General features: G+C 45.1%; 1 protein-coding gene across 1 annotated transcript; it reads left to right on the top strand.

Annotated features, from left to right (window-relative positions):
* Positions 1–2,049: 2,049 nt before the first annotated feature.
* Positions 2,050–10,492, top strand: LOC311584798 (lysozyme C-2-like). Its single transcript, XM_084759441.1, has 4 exons — positions 2,050–2,266; positions 4,613–4,777; positions 9,778–9,856; positions 10,306–10,492. Exons 1-4 carry the CDS (start codon positions 2,131–2,133, stop codon positions 10,370–10,372), a joined length of 447 nt encoding a protein of 148 aa, XP_084615567.1. The 5' UTR covers positions 2,050–2,130; the 3' UTR covers positions 10,373–10,492.
* The last annotated feature ends 5,525 nt before the right edge of the window (positions 10,493–16,017 follow it).

Below are 16,017 nucleotides of genomic sequence, written 5' to 3'. Positions count from 1 at the left end.
GGCAGGCAGATCACTTTGAGTTCAAGACCAGCCTGGTCAACAAAGTGAGTTCAGGACAGCCAAGATAACAGAGAAACCCTGTCTCTCAAAGAAAGAAAGAAAGAAAGAAAGAAAGAAAGAAAGAAAGAAAGAAAGAAAGAAAGAAAATGTATTTTACATTGTTGTTGCAGCTGAACAAATTAGAACTCAGGGCTGGAGAGATGGCTCAGCGGTTAAGAGCCTTGACTGTTCTTCCAGAGGTCCTGAGTTCAATTCCCAGCCACCACATAGAGGCTCATAACCATCTATAGTGAGATCTGGTGCCCTCTTCTGGCGTGCAGCTGTACATGTACGCAGAGCATTGTATACATAATATTAAATAATAAATAAATCTTAAGAAAAAAATTAAATTAGAACTCAAACCTTGTCTGTCAGAGCAACCACATTAACAGCAGCAGGGCCACGGTCTAGAGGACAGAAGGTAAAGGGAGGTGGAGGGCCAAGGAACTGGGACAGAGCTGGCTTCCTCCTCTTAGGCTGGCCTGCTGCAGGGCTTTGTTTCCCTTTACTTATCATATGCTGGAGCTTAGGCCAGAGGCTGAATCTGTGTTCCTGTATTAGGCACCGCTTCACTCAAGGCACAAAGCAGCTTGTGAAAGGAGATACTATGTTAGCTGGATCAGCATGTGGATTGGAGAAGGGCCTTAATGTTGTTTGTAAACAAAATCCCCAACATTTGATTTTACCAATAAAGACTGAGGAGCCAGATGCTGGGGTGAAGGCATGCTAGGTCAGAGAGGCAGAGAAAGCACCCAGCTGACCTTCCTACTCAGCCGGTGTCCCAAAAAGAAAAAAGCCCCCTTTCCTTCTATATGCTGTCTTAAAACATCATCACACCAAATGTCCCTTTCCACTTCCTGTGTGTCTCTCTATCCATCATACAGACTTCCTCTCCCTCTCTATGGTTTTTTCCTATGTTCAGTAAAGACAAGAAGTTGCTTGCTCTGCCTCTTGACCTATGGTTGACTTTATTTGACCCTGTTTACAAAACGCTCTTGGGTTAAAGTCCTGTGATAGGACTGAGCCACACCACAATGACCTGTTTACAATAAACATAAAATTCTTGGATTAGGGGCTAGAAAGATGGCTCTGCTCTTCCAGAGGTCCTGAGTTCAATTCCCAGCAACCAGATGGTGGCTCACCACCATCTGTAATGTGATCTGATTCTCTCTTGTGGTGTGCCTCAAAACAGTACTCATACACACAAAATAAATAAACAAATCTAAAAAAAAGGTTTGGATTAAAGATGTATGCTAGGGCTCAGCCACACCATAACTAGATACAGGTTTTTCTAGTACACAATCTCGGGATTCATGGTGTGATCAAATATTCTGTAACACCTACAGATACACGAATCAAAATGCTTATTAGAGCAACAGCCATAGGTATTAGCCAGAAGATCCATGAAAGGTTTTCCAGCCAACTGTGCAGTGACTCTCACATCTGTTGTCTGATTCCAATTCTGATTCTTAAAGCACAGTCAGTTAGCTTTTTGGCTCTCTTACCTGGCTAGATTGACAAGACGACTCCCACATCCATAGTGGGAAATACAGGTTCAACCATCAGCTCCACTGAGCAAGGCATGCCCAGTGCCCAGACTCTGGCATAAGGGAGGAGCGAGGCACATATCATCCTATCCTTGGGTAATGGTTATGTGTAGGTGCAGATGAAAGCAATGCTTATGTTTAGGAGAGTGTGCAGGCACTGGTGATGTGGACTCCCTGTCCAGGCCTGCATGGCACCTCACAGGGGGCATCTCAGGCTTGCTCTGCCTGTGTGGGCTATGTGGAGCATGCCTGGGGACTGTTTTGCTTGTGGCCTCCCCACTCCACACTTAATGACCCATATTGTTAAGATGTTGAATGTAAGCACTGTGCACTTATTCCTGCACTGCCAGAACATCGCTTATCAAAGTATAGGAAAGAAAGGTCAAATTCTGAAATCTGTAGAACTGTAGGAAGTTCCTGCTTTGCACAGAGCTCAAAAGTTGGAGGTCAAAATCTGCCAGAGAAGGGAAGAACTCAGAGGATGCTTAAATAGGAGGCTTGCTGTCTCTAGTCAGCCAGCAGCTGATCCAGCTTCAAGGTCAACATGAAGGCTCTCCTCGCCCTGGGACTCCTGCTGCTTTCTCTCCCTGTCCAGGCTAAAGTCTATGAACGCTGTGAGCTCGCCAGAACTCTGAAAGCACATGGGATGGATGGCTATGTTGGAGTCAGCCTGGCCAGCTGTAAGTCAGAGAAGCTTCCAGAACAGGGACAGGGAAGCAATGAGTGACAAGGGAGGAAGCTGGAGTCAATACATTTTTGTATTCCCTGGGGGTTTGAGTAATTTGACTAAAAGCATCACCTTTTGTCTTTTGAATTAGAGGTGCTAGATGCGGCCATGCGATAGGAGATTCTGGGTAAGGCTAAGGCAATAGGGCCCAAGGTTGGCCTGTCACTAGGTTTCCCAGTTGCATCAGACTCAATAGCCTGTGAGAAAAGGGGCTGAGAAAGGATGGGAAGACTCAGTCAGTCAGAACATGGGATCTGAGATCCTGAATGACATAGTATTGGTCTATACTTCTCTTACCATTGTATGGAGCTTGAGATAAAAATTTTTAACTTTTTTGAACTTTCTACATAGAGTAGAGGGCTCCTATAGTGGCCACATGAAGGAGGTCTTCTGAAATTGAGTATGAAGTGACTTAGTTCTGTTCTTCACTCTGAGATGGCCTTTGTTTTACACAATGGCCAATGTGGATGAGGAAAATCTTCCAGAGTTACTATGTGCTTTTCACATGCATTTCCACCACTACCACATAATAACTAACTTTTGGTGAGCAAGTGAATATATGAATGGATGATGGATAGACAGACAGATAGGTGGGTGGATATAATCATAGAATAGCCTTCCTTGTTCTAACAGTCTTATAGAGAAGATTCTGAGTAGCCTGCTATGATGCATTCATCTCTCATCTTAACACTTGGACACTGAGGCAGAGACTACCTGTTTTATTCAACATATGATATTTAGTGACATGTTTTCTAAAAAGAAAAATAATTTTATCATGGCAGGAAAATTCAGTTTGCTATTAAAAACATTACTCTGAGAAAAAACCTTGATTTTTAAAATAAATTATTTTTCATCTTCATAAGTATTTCCTATTAATGTATTAAATCTACTAAACAAGTATTTTTTATTTTAGTCTGATTAGAAATACGAGAGCAGGGAAATGTTAAAGCACTGGAAGAAGTAGCTATATTAATATTCTTAAGGACAGGGTTTTAATATGTAGTCCCAGTTAGCCTGGAACCTCTTTCCTAGAGAACAATGGTTTCCAACTCACAGAGCTCTACCTTCAAGCTTCTGCCTTCCAAGGGCTGGGATTAAAGGTGTGTGCCAGCATGCTGTGCTCAGGTATTTGGAGTGTTATTGTCTCAATCTTCGACCATGTTTTTATTAAACAGGTTGCCTCAGTTGTGCTTTCTAGAATGAAGCAGGCGTCAATAGTGTGTGCATCAGGCTTCCTTTCTTCTGTGGCAGTTTCTTTCCTCTGCTGGTTTCCTGGTAGCTGCAGCCATTCTCTGGGCTTCTTCAGCTTCTTGCCATCTGCAGTCCTCACTGGCAGAGAGACATAGACTTTTTTTTTAATGCCATCTCAGGCCTTATCTTTCTTAAACAGAAAAGCAACATCCCTGGTCTTCTTGTACAGTTCAATTTTATCTCCAACCACCAAAGATAGTTCAGGGACTTCCTTAATACAATAACCTTTAGAGCTCACCCAGGCTGTGGAGACTGAGGCAGCCACCCAGGGCTCAGCAGAAGGCATATGTCTTTTGGGGTTGTGTTCATTGGGTGATACCAAAGGCCTAGGTTTCAGTTGGAGGAAACATGTGGTCTCCCTGACACAGATCTTCAAAAAACGCTGGCCAAGTGATAGTCCACGCACCTTCAACTCTGGGATTTTATCCAAGTCTCTGCCAATACAAGCCAAGGCATTGATCTGATGACCTGCTAATTCATAACAGCATAGGGCCGAATGCTGTTTTTGGACAAGTTGGTGTGAACAGAATTCACAACATCTGGTCCTTTGGTAGCCATGAACACATCTGGCAATCCTGGGTGACAGGTATTTGTCTTTGTCAGATGAATCGTCCTTCTCAGAGGATACCTGTTGAGTGGAGAGGCACATGTTATGGTGGGAAGAAAAGGTGGCCCTCCTTTCCACAAAGGAAAAGGAAGTACTTAGTGCAGGACTTTAAACTTTTGAGTCCCTATTCTTGTTTATTGTTGTACATATTGGTTTATCCTCAAAAAGATTCTCTTTGGAGCATTTGAAAATTACTTGCTGACTGGTTGCATCAGTTGCACCTGCTTGAAAGGCAGAGGCAGGAGGATCACGTGGAAGACCACCCTGAGCAACACAGCCAGACCCAGGCTGAACTCCTGGAAGCTTAGTGTACAATTTAACCATATGATTGTGCTCATAAAGTAAATCCCTTCTAAAAGACAGCTCAAAGAACAGATTGTGGTATCAAATATAGATCATGTGCTGTTGCTGCTTATTGATAAATACTCTTTTTCTTTTTAGGGGTGTGTTTAGCTCAGCATGAGAGTGGCTTTAACACCCAAGCTATAACCTACAACAGTTTAAAGGAAAGCATCGACTATGGGATATTTCAGATCAATAACCGATACTGGTGTGACGATGGCAAAACCCCAAGACCAGTGAACGCCTGTGGGATCCCCTGCAGCGGTAAGACAAGGCAGGTTCACAGTGACAGCAAGCAACCCATCTGCTCTCATTGTAAGGGCAAAGGTTCTGTGTAGGGACATAACAGTGAAGGAATCATCAGGAACCAGGGGAGACTGTCTTTACTGTTAAAAAGTCATTCTGAAGTACATCAGGATACGGTGCAGTGTGGAGATAGAATGCTCTGCCTACAAATCAGAGGACACTTCGTCCTGCTGACAAAAATCAATGAATGAATAAATAAATAGAGGCATGGAAGAAAGTTCAGACACAAGAGTCACCTAAGCCAAGGTTTGACCTTGTGGAGGTTTAAGTGTCGAAGTTCTGTGGTATAATCCATACAGTACTCCAAGCAGCAGGGTCACATGGGAGGGGTTATTCGGGAAGGAAACACAGAAGCAGCTTCTGGATGAGGGTCGCAGGAAAGAGAGAGAGAGAGAGAGCAGAGCAGTGAGAGAGCATGCCAGGTGACAGGCAGGTTCTTACCTGATGAGCACCTCACACAGGTGATGACATAGGTCTTTGTCAGCACCTTAAAGGCCCCTGAGGGCACACCAGTTGAATTGCCTGCACACCAACATAACATTCCTCCCTTTTTGTTTAATGAAAAGACAATGAACTAGGACAGGGCCATGAGGTAGGAGTGAGGTCTTTTTGTTGGAAAATGACAGCTTCCTGCTGACTTGGAGGATGTGAAATCTTTGTTGATGCCAGTTTCAAGTGAGACTTGTCCCTTTCTTAGTCTAAAAGGAGATAAAATAATAAACAGAGAGTCCATTAGGTCTAAGAACTTTAATAATTGTTGTTTTATACCATGTGGTCATCAAAAATGGTGAAGTCACATGGCCAATTGCAGGCAATGTGATTTGATTTGGTTGCTATTTATAAACATCTGTGTTTCTATAGATACTACAAACACACACACACACACACACACACACACACACACACACGTTGAAACCAGAGTTGAACTTAGATTTTAAGCATCATTTCCGGTAAGCAATTATACAAACACTTAGATAAGTGTTTATGGCATAATCTTAACAAATTATTTTTGCGAGCAGAGTGTAAAGAAAGCGATTTAAGAGTTGGGAAGTACTTCCTTAGCGATCAGAGACTTTGGGAGCATGGGGAAGAGTTTAGATATCTGGGGACCATTTGTCAGTAAGAATTTGAAAAATTGGAATGCCAAATTTTGGCTTTTAATGAGGCCAAGTTTCTGAAATAGAGTCCATTGGGGAGAGGAGGGGAGACAGAAAGTGACCAGTTGGGGCTCCAGCAGGCCCACGGCAGGAGTAGGGGAGGGGCTGGCAGCTGTGGAAAGTGAGCAGGTCCTCTTAGACAGAGAGCCGTGTGGAGGAAATGGACTCTTATGTAGGAATTTGGGATCAGATTCCCAGAGAGGTGGAAAGAGACAAGTGGTCCACACACACCGCAGGAGTAGCCTTGGGAAAGCTGCTTGCTGCAGGCTGACTGATGGTGGGGTACAGGTCGATGCTAGAGTAGGAGCATCAGAGCGGCCTGTGGCTGGAGGGGGAGGTGAGACCGCTGAAGAAACCGGAGACGGGTAGAAGCTGTGGGTTGGGGGCTGATGGAGGCTGGTTCTTGAGGTTGAGACTTTATAGCGGGAAGGAGCTGAGTCAGGGAACAGGAAGGACAGAAGGGTCGTTTGGAGTGAAGAAGAGAAGACTGAACATAGGGAAGCTCCTTCAGCTTAACCAATTGCTGGCAGTGATTACCAATAGCTCGTCCTTCTGGGCGTGGTGGCGCGCACCTTTAAATCAGCACTCGGGAGGCAGAGGCAGGCAGATCTCTGCGAGTTTGAGGCCAGCCTGGTCTACAAAGAGAGTCCACGGCAGCCAGGACTCTGTGTAACAGAGAAACTCTGTCTCAAAAACAAACGCACAAACAAACAAACAAACAAACAAACAAAAAATGGTGTATAATGTTGTTTTCTAAAGTGCCAGTAAACGGCCATTTGGATCCATTATCTACGGGATACTGAGGGCCAGTTTGGTTTCAGAGGCATGAAAGCTTAGAAGCCCTTAAAGCTGGCACTAGGCCCAGAAGGCATCCCAGAGGGGAACCTGGAGGGATGGACGAATGGACCGTTGCCATGGGTGAGAGTAGGAGTCAGTGGCTTGTCCAGGCACTCCAAGAGCGATGTCTGACTGAAGGAATGGGCAAAGCCTGTTCCAGAGTCTTGTTAGTCACTGGTGAGACACTGAGGGCAAATACGAAGGACAGATGAAACCTTGCTGGTAGAGGCAAATCTTGCCCAAGGGGAAAGGTCCTAAATGAAGGTCAGCCATAGCCTTGAGGGCTGTGGTTGAGGGTACCACTGCTTCAGATGTACAAGCTGGATGCCAGAGGATTAGCAGTCAGCCCCTGGGACCTAGAGAAGCGTTTATGCCGACCAGGAAGGGAAATCCACCAATCAAACCGAGGTTGCATGTAGGAATATAGTGACTGGGTAGTTGGAAAGTGAGCAGCAAGCAGGTGGAACAGGAATAGGGCCCCCCAGTGGTGTGACTTCCACCCATAGGGGGAAGCACAGGTGCCAGGAGGGCCTGTCCAAGCCAGGATGCTATATGTTGGAGTTTAGGCGGCAGACTTATGTGTCATAATCCATAAAGTCACATCAGGCAGCAAGTGTCATGTGGAAGGTGTATTAGGGAAAGGATCACAGAAACTGTTTATGGGTGAGAGTGACACAAGACAGAGAGAGAGAGAGAGAGAGAGAGAGAGAGAGAGAGAGAGAGAGAGAGAGAGAGAGAAAGAGAGAGAGAGAGAGAGTGCGCAGAAGAGTGAGAGAGGGCCCATCAATTGGCAGGCAGTTCTTATCTGCCACACACCTGGCCCAGGTGATGACATAGGATACTGGAGGTGACATAGGACATTGTTAGGACCCTAAAGGCCCCTGAGGGCACACCAGTTGAATTGCCTGCATACCAACATAACAAACCCTCAACAGCTACCTAAAAGTTTACTTTGGTAGCATGCATTTTTTGCAGAATATTTGATCTCAGTGTGGTCCTTGAGATTGTGAACTGTAAAAACCTGTCTTTTTGTTTGGCGGAGTTGAGCCCTAACACACACCTTTAATCCAAGAGCTATCTGTAAACAGGATTTAATAAAGTTAGCCTGAGGTCAAGAGGCAAAGCAAGAAATCAGCTGACAGGGATTGAAAAGTAGGAGGGGCTTTGGGTTGAGGGGTGTTTAAGACAGTGTGTAGAAGCAGAAGGGTGCTTTAGCTCTTGGGGTCTTGGGATTTTAGCTTGAGCTCTTTTTAGGTCTTCAGTTTTAGCTCTTTGGTGCCCTAGCGCTTGAGCTCCTCAGTTCTTTGTCCTTTGGCTTTTGGGCTTTGAGCTAGCAAGCCATTGGCCTTGGGTTTTTTGGTCTTTTCCTTCTGGCCTGTCAGCTGAGCTAGTGAGCCTTTTGGGTCTTCTCCACTGGGAAGTGAGCTGAGTAGGAAGGTCGGCTGGTGTTTTCTCTGCCCCTCTGAGCTATCAGATTTTTTTACCCCAACATCTGGTTCCTGAGTCTTTCTTGGTAAAATAGAACAATCTGGGATTTTCAATGAAAACAACACGCATTGTAACCAGAGCACGGAGGCGTCTGAGACAGGCAGATCCATGGGGCTCACTGCCCAACCAGCAGAGGCTGATCTGCAAGCCAGTGCCCAATGGCAGACTCCACCTCACAAACAGTGTGGACCATTCCCGGGGCTGTCCTCTGACAGGCCCCTGTATCAATTCCTACTCTGTAGAACTTGGTTGTTACATTTCCCAAGAGAAAATGGATTGTGGAACATTCTGTGTAAGTTGCTTAGTCAGTCTTTAAGACTGTTTTGTATGCTCATCTGTAATCATTGGAAAGTATGAGAAATACAAGAAAAAAATGGATTGTTGCCTTCTCTTATAGTACACAAGATTCACTCGACTGGAAACTTTTTGAAAGTCCTGTTGCAGAATGCAAATCTATGCTGTAGGTACATGAAAAGTTGTATGATGCACATATTCCTTACAGGACAACGTGTACACAGTTTCATTTTCTACACAAATTATATTATCCTTACACAGCTGCATCATTTGGCTGTGAATCAAAACCATATCCACAGTAGCAAATACTGACCTGAACGGTCATATTAAAGAGTAAAATATTCTGAGCTGGGAAACACCAGTCTAAAGTCCTAGGTCTTAAAGCATCTGGGCTGCTTCCATGTTACTAGTTATAAACCACTAAGACCTTTTTTCATACAAGGGTTATACATTGTTTTCTTTTTTAAGGATTAATTTATCTTTATGTGTGAGTGTGTTTTTCCTGCGTGTAGGTCTGTGCGCCCTAGGTGTATGTCTGGTACCTGTGGGAGCCAGAAGACGCATTTGGATCTCATGGAACTGGAGTTGCAGACAGTTATGAGCTGCTATGTGGGTGCTGGGAAACAAACTCTCTGCAAGAGCATGCAGTGCCCTTAGCCACTGAGCCATGTCTCCAGCCCCTGGTTTTTCTGTAGGATGGATTTTCAGAGGTAGAGGCCCAGGTGAGAGTTCTCTGCTTGCTCTGTGTTCCCGTGTGAGGATGAAGAGGGGCTTCCCTCACCACAGCTGACAGCCCCACTCCCTCAGCGACTCCTCCCTCCTGCAGTGCTTCTTTGCTGTGCATCAGTGCTGCGATCCTAGAAACACAAACACATGCACATGCGGAAACACCCCTACCGCGCCCCAGCCCTCCAGGGACTTTATGGATGAGAAACAGAGAGATACAATGTCACATAGACAGAATCAATGGCTGTCTCCAATAATCAAAGATGCATGGACACTTGGGAAATGTTTCTTCTTCTTCTTCTTCTTCTTCTTCTTCTTCTTCTTCTTCTTCTTCTTCTTCTTCTTCTTCTTCTTCTTTTTTAATACACTGCTCAGTGTTACAAAAGAAAGCTGGCTGGATGTGAACTGAAAATAGCTCTATAACTGTCCTTGTCATTCCTCATCTTTGTCTTTCAGCTCTGCTGCAGGATGACATCACTGAGGCCATAAAATGTGCAAAGAGGGTTGTGAGGGATCCACAGGGCATTCGAGCTTGGTATGTTGGAACTTTGCTTCTGGTGATACATGCAGTCAGAATCTCTAAGGCCCAAGTGTCATTCTGAGAACTGCGGGTTCAGTTGGGGGCTTTCCCTGCATCATAATTTTCAGGGAATTTCCGCAGATTGTGAGATTCCCACCCATGACTGCTTCCTTGTCAGGCCTCCAGACAAGGGACCCATGACCCGTACAACACATGTGATGCAGCCCTGACCTGCAGCATGCTGTGCTCTCCTGTGGGATTGGAGTGGACCAAACTGCCATGTAGACATGGCTCCATCAGTCTGTAGCGTTTCTGGCTGCATCTGCAGACTGTGTTTCACACTAGACCTTGGCCCTGGAGTGAAACTCCATTAGTGCCATGGTTCCCCTCCCTCTCCCCAAGGGTTGAGTATGTGTGTGACACGAATGTAACCATTGATCTTAATGTCTCACTTTCCTCCACAGGGTGGCATGGAGAACGAAGTGTCACAGAGGAGATCTGTCTCAGTATGTTCAGGGCTGTGGAGTCTAACCACTGTGCTTCCCTTCAGTTCACACTGTCTCCCTCTCACTGTAGGATAGTCATGACAAGGCTCATACCTACTTTCTTGCTTTCCCCTTCAAACACTTATATCATACAATAAAAACCTAAAAACCCTATAAACAGCTAAAGTAATCGACTAACTTGTTTGACAGATGAAATCTCAAGACTTGACAGCACTGAGGATGAATCGTGGTCACTGATTGTTATCCAAGTCCACAAGAGAGAGAGCGAAACAGAAGAAAACATTTTGAAAAAATATGTATAGTTTGCCAGGGAAAGGAGGAAATTCAGTTTCACATAGCGGAGGAAACAGCTGCAGCTGCTAAAAGACTAACATCCTCAGAGGGAGACCTGCAGTGTTCACAGGAGCAACAGGAAAGAGCCCAGAGGGCAGGAGTGTGTTGTACCTGGATAGGATTCAAATAATGTGAAAGCAGAGAGCAGAGAGTGAAATGCTACTAGAGCTGTTTCCTGATCATAGGGAAGTGACCAGGAAAATGTTGCCTGGGACCAGCAAAGGAAAAACAATGCAACTGTGCTCTAAGAAGCCAATGCAACTGTGCTCTAAGAGGCCGGCCTATATTCCAGGCTCGTAGCCGGACCTGATACAGTAGTGTCCATGAATTACTGGTTCTAGAGGCAGGAAATAAGGAAGATTGAGGGGTTATGAATCTTGCACCATGATGTGAGAGAGCAGCTAACCCAGGCAATGATTGCTAGGGTCAGAGTTCCTTCTCAGAAGCCCTGAGAGGCCATAGTGTGAAGCCTACATTCTGGTGGTGGCCCAAAGATGTTGATGATGCCTCTTGGAGGATGCAGGCATAGAATGGACTGGTCCAAGAGAGGGCCTGTGTATGCTCTGAGTTTCAGAGCTGGAGGGGCCAGCTGTCCAGGGGCTTCAGAGGTGGGTGTGCCCTGAGGGCAGACACCCTACAGAGAGCTGCAGGACTTGCTGCTTGCATGGCTGTTTTTAGGTCTCCCTTAGGTCTGCTATTTCCTGGCCATGCCCCCATTCTACCCTTTGAGGATGGCAATATTAGCAATGGGGCCATGGCTTAGTTGGCAAGGTGCTTAACACTAGAGTGGGGCCGTGAGTGTGAATCCACAGAACTCAAGCAAAGGCAGGCCCAGTAGTGAGCAACTGTAATCCAAGTGTTCCTTCTGCAAGGTGGGAGGTAGTGGTACAAGAAGCCTGGGAGCCTGGGGTTGGGGAGTAGAGCCTGCTTCTTCATGATCCCTATGTATACTGAAGACCAGGTGAGACATCCAGCCTCGTGACTGAACAATTACTGAGTTATTTTAATTTAGACAATCATTATTACACTAGCTGGACCATGGCCTGTGAGCATCTGTCTGTCTGTCTGTCTGTCTGTTCATATTCTGTATATTCATCCTATCAATTCTGTTCCTCTAGAGAATCCTAAATAATTCAGGCCTTATGAGAACGGGCACACACACACACACACACACACACACACACACACACACACAGGTATGGATAGGTGTGCCCCCCCCCCCAGAATCAAGTGTTTGAATAATTGTTCCAAAACAAGCGACACCTCTGGGAGTTATAGCTTTTTTGGAGCCCATGAGTCACTGAGGGTGTGGACTTGGCGGTCTCCCATGCTCAAGCTATGCCAGTGTGGCACACAGTCTCCTTCTACAGCCTGAAGATGAAGAGACAAAACTCTCAGCTCCTTCTCCAGCATCATGCCATGCTGCTCTCTGTTACACAGTGGACCAGACCTCCGTAACTGGGAAGCCAGCTCCAATTAAATGTTGTCTTTATAGTAGTTTCTGTGCCGCCTGAGGCCCTGGTGATGTCTGTGGTTGTGCTGCCACCAAGGGCCATGTGGATGTCCATGGTTTGTGCTGCTGCCTGAGGCCCTGTTGCTGCTGGAGCGCTGCTAGAGACCATGTCGATGTCTATCAAAGACCACTTTCGACATCACAGGGTAAACTGAGTCAGGATGCAGATCGACCACTGACTGGTCACCCTCCAGACTTTCTCTGAGGGCAACTTCCCAGGCTGGAACTGGTTGGTACTGGCAGTGGCTTCCACTAATAGTGGCAGCTGAGAGGCCAGAACCAAATTGCTGGTGGTGGGCAGTACTGATAGCTTCCTAGTAAGGACCTACATTTGTTTTGGTTAGTGAGGACTGTTGGCTCCTAGGAGAGGCTTCTGCCAGTTGTGGCAAGAAGGGGCTTACTCCTATTATGGTACATGGGGGCTAGGACTGGTGGCCCTAGCAGGGGCTTCCCACTGGTGGTGGCAAAGTATCTAAAAAAGAAAAGAAAGGAGAGAAAAGGAACACACACACACATGTGCACACACACACTTACACATAATGATGAAGTAATAAAGCCTCCAGCAGGTAGGCTCCAACAAGCTTCTTCTTACTTAATGTTTTCTCCTTTTTCTTTTTCTTCTTCTAACTTTATTTTTTTTCTCCCTCAGTTTATATATCACAGGAAAATATTTCAAGCAGTACCAAAGTCACAATGCAGTTATATTCTATTTATCTGTAAATGAACTATTAAATGTATATACATAAGAAAAATATGTTCCCTAATAGGTTCACATGATCCAATGTTTATATATCATGGGTGAAAAGCAAACATGAACAGCAAGTTATTCCCAAGAACCCATACACATTTGTAACTAAGCAATTTGTTATATATTAACAAAGTGTGAGCTCACAGGTTAAATTCTCAGCCAGCTTTTCTTTATGGGCAGGCTGCAATTTGTAGTTCAAAAAAAAAAAAACCAACACCAATTATCTTTAAAAAGATAAAAAGAATCACAATCGTAAACCTTTATATAAAAAGGCAGTCAGCCATTTCTACTTTAAATCATCAAGGCATGCACCTACTCATTAATACTTGTTGTGAAATCATATCAGGAAGCTGAGGGTAAAAAACAGGATAAGGAAATTAATCATCCTCTCTGTCACCAGCCCAGCTTGAACTAGTCACATCAGCCAGTGCTGCTATGAGCCATTGTTCTTGCAGGCCAACCTCCAAAAGTCCCTAGCTTTGCTATTAAGAGTGTACTTTTTCTTAACTTCAGATTGTCCCCAAGATTTTCTACATGAGATCTAATAACAAAAACATCTTTACCTAATTTTCTAAACAATGTATTTTTCCTTAAATTTGTCTATACGAGAGCCATTAGCAAAAATATCTTTACCTAACCTTGCTAAACAATGTAGTTTTCCCAATTCTTCCTAAGGGTAGAGGTCATTGCCAGCCGTGTACATCTGAGGTTCTTTTCCAGGGTGGTGTCTGAATCATTAATCTGCCCCAGCAGCAGTGCCTGAAAGAGATCAAGCATTATTGTTGTGAGTGCCAGTGATACTGCCCAGGGAGGAGCTAGGAGGCGCCTTGAGTACTCACACAACTCATATATTATGACAGATGTGGTGACCACAAGGGCAACACACAGAGCTGTGCTCCATAACAGCACAGAGTCTTCAGGACATGTAGTCCTGGGTCATGCCTCTCTGAGATACCCATCGTGGGTATGCTAAATGGTGAGGCCATATTCCATGACTTCTAGAGCTGTTTTGTTGTTCTTCCTACATGGCCCCCCAACAGATGTCTGTGGCCTGTGCTGCCACTGCAGGTTGTGTTAATGTCTGTGTTACATGGCAGGACCAGAGGATGTGAGGATGCCCATGACCTGCGTTGCTGCTGTGGGCCGTGTACTGTCCACAACCCTGCTGCACTCAGGGGCCATGTTGGTGTCCATAGTCTGTGTTACCACCCAAGACCATGTTGGTGTGTGTGGTCTGTGCTGTTGCCTAAGGCCATGTAGATGCCCGTGGGCCTTGTTGCTGCCAGAGGCCATGTGTTCTCCATAGTCTGTGAACATGTGAACATCCTGAATCCATGTGAACATCCATGATCCTTGCTGCCTCTGACTATAAAGGACAAGGAAGCTTCTTTTGCCATAGTACTGATGACTGCAGACTCTCAGGTGAGGGTGAGAGACATAGAAGGCTTCTGTGACAACAGCTCCCCCAACTCGAACCTTTTCCCCCCTCCCCCCTCCCCAAAGAAACATTCTAGACAGGAAGCCATTGAAGAGAGCTCTTTAAAATTGTGATACAGATGCTGAAGTGTAGCTCTTCCCAGCTGATGGCTTCAGGCAGAGGTGGGCGTGGAGGAAATATTCAGTTCTTTATGGCGCTGGCCACTGAGAGTCTGATCATGCTTCAGTGAGTGTATGACAACCACTTGGACTTGGTATTTTTTTGTATTTTTTTCTTCTTTTGTTTTGAGGGAGGTACAAGGGTGGGGGTGGACCTGGGAGGATTGGGCAGTGAATATGATTGGGCTACATTATGGGGAATATTACCACTCTTCCTAAGAAGACAAAAAGCCATATAATATGCTGAATAAAATATGCAATATATAGAAAATGTGAGAACAAACCTTTACCTCCAGATCAAGTGTACTTGCTACTTATGTTTTAAAATATTTAATCACCTCACTCTAGTATTTCAAGTGAAACAGTAAAATGGAAACATCAGGATTTTCCCCCTATCTCCTGCTACAGAGAATGTAATTCAGGGAACTGATACCGTCTCCTCCATTAAAATACATTGGACCAGTCCCTTAAGTTTGTTTTAGAGTGGAAATAAATATTTAGGTTTGGCCTACAATGAAATTCTTAATTTTAGAACAGGGTCTCCAAGCAGTAAGTTATGGTACCTGGTATCTTAGTTTAAGTTACTATTTCCATGATGAAACTCCATGACCAAAACCACGTGAGGAGGCAAGGCTGTATTTCATTCACAGTTCCATATAATGGTTCATCATCAAAGGGAGGAAGGGCAGGAACACAAACAGGGCAGGAAGCTGGAGGCAGGAGCTAAGGTAGAGGCCATGGAGGGTGGTGGTTACTGACTTGCTCGGCATGGCTTGGGTCAACCTGATTTCTTATAGAACCCAGGGCCACCAGCCCAGGGATGGCACCATCACAATGGGCTGGGCGCTCCCCCATCAGTCACTAATTAAGAATATACCCTACAGTTTGGTATTATGGGGGCATTTTCTCTCTTAAGGTTTCCTCGTTCTAGATAACTCTAGCTTGTGCCAAGTTGTCATAAAATTATCCAGCACACCTGCTCATTTCTACAGGCCAGTAAGAGAATGCCTGCCACCAATGTAAGTTCAGAGTAACTGAACAGGGATGACTTGGGATCTTCGTTTCTAGGCACGTCCAAGGCATGGTGCATATGAGGGTTGAGAGCGTAGTTTATAAGTATACCCACAGCCTTGTAAGATGATTGCTTTTAAAGGCTACACATACACAATGCATGTATTTGATTTCCGTCCGATTATGCAGTGTTGTGGTTAATTTACCAATATGGTCTAATAATGTTTATTATAAGGACTCTAATTAATATTAGGGCAGTATTTTATTTTATTTTCCTTTTTTTCTTGAGGGGTGGGGGTTTTGAGACAGGGTTTCTCTGTGTAAGAGCTCTAGTCGTCCCAGAACTAGCTCCATAGACCACGCTGGCCTTGAACTCACAGAGATCTGCCTGCTTCTGCACCCAAGTGCCCACATTAAAGGCATGTGCCACCACTGCTCAGCTTACAGCTGAATTTTCTAATGCATTAAC

The sequence above is a fragment of the Acomys minous genome, assembly GCF_964271855.1.
Source record: "Acomys minous genome assembly, chromosome: 15".
Lineage (NCBI taxonomy): Eukaryota > Metazoa > Chordata > Mammalia > Rodentia > Muridae > Acomys > Acomys minous.
The sequence above is the reverse complement of the archived record's forward strand: the minus strand, read 5'-3'. Positions and strand labels throughout refer to the sequence as shown.

Coding starts and splice junctions, on each gene's coding strand:
- LOC311584798 (XM_084759441.1), top strand. CDS start 2,131: ATGAAGGCTCTCCTCGCCCTGGGACTCCTGCTGCTTTCTCTCCCTGTC. Junction 2,267..4,612: donor TGGAGTCAGCCTGGCCAGCT/GTAAGTCAGAGA, acceptor TTTTCTTTTTAG/GGGTGTGTTTAGCTCAGCAT. Junction 9,857..10,305: donor CCACAGGGCATTCGAGCTTG/GTATGTTGGAAC, acceptor TTTCCTCCACAG/GGTGGCATGGAGAACGAAGT.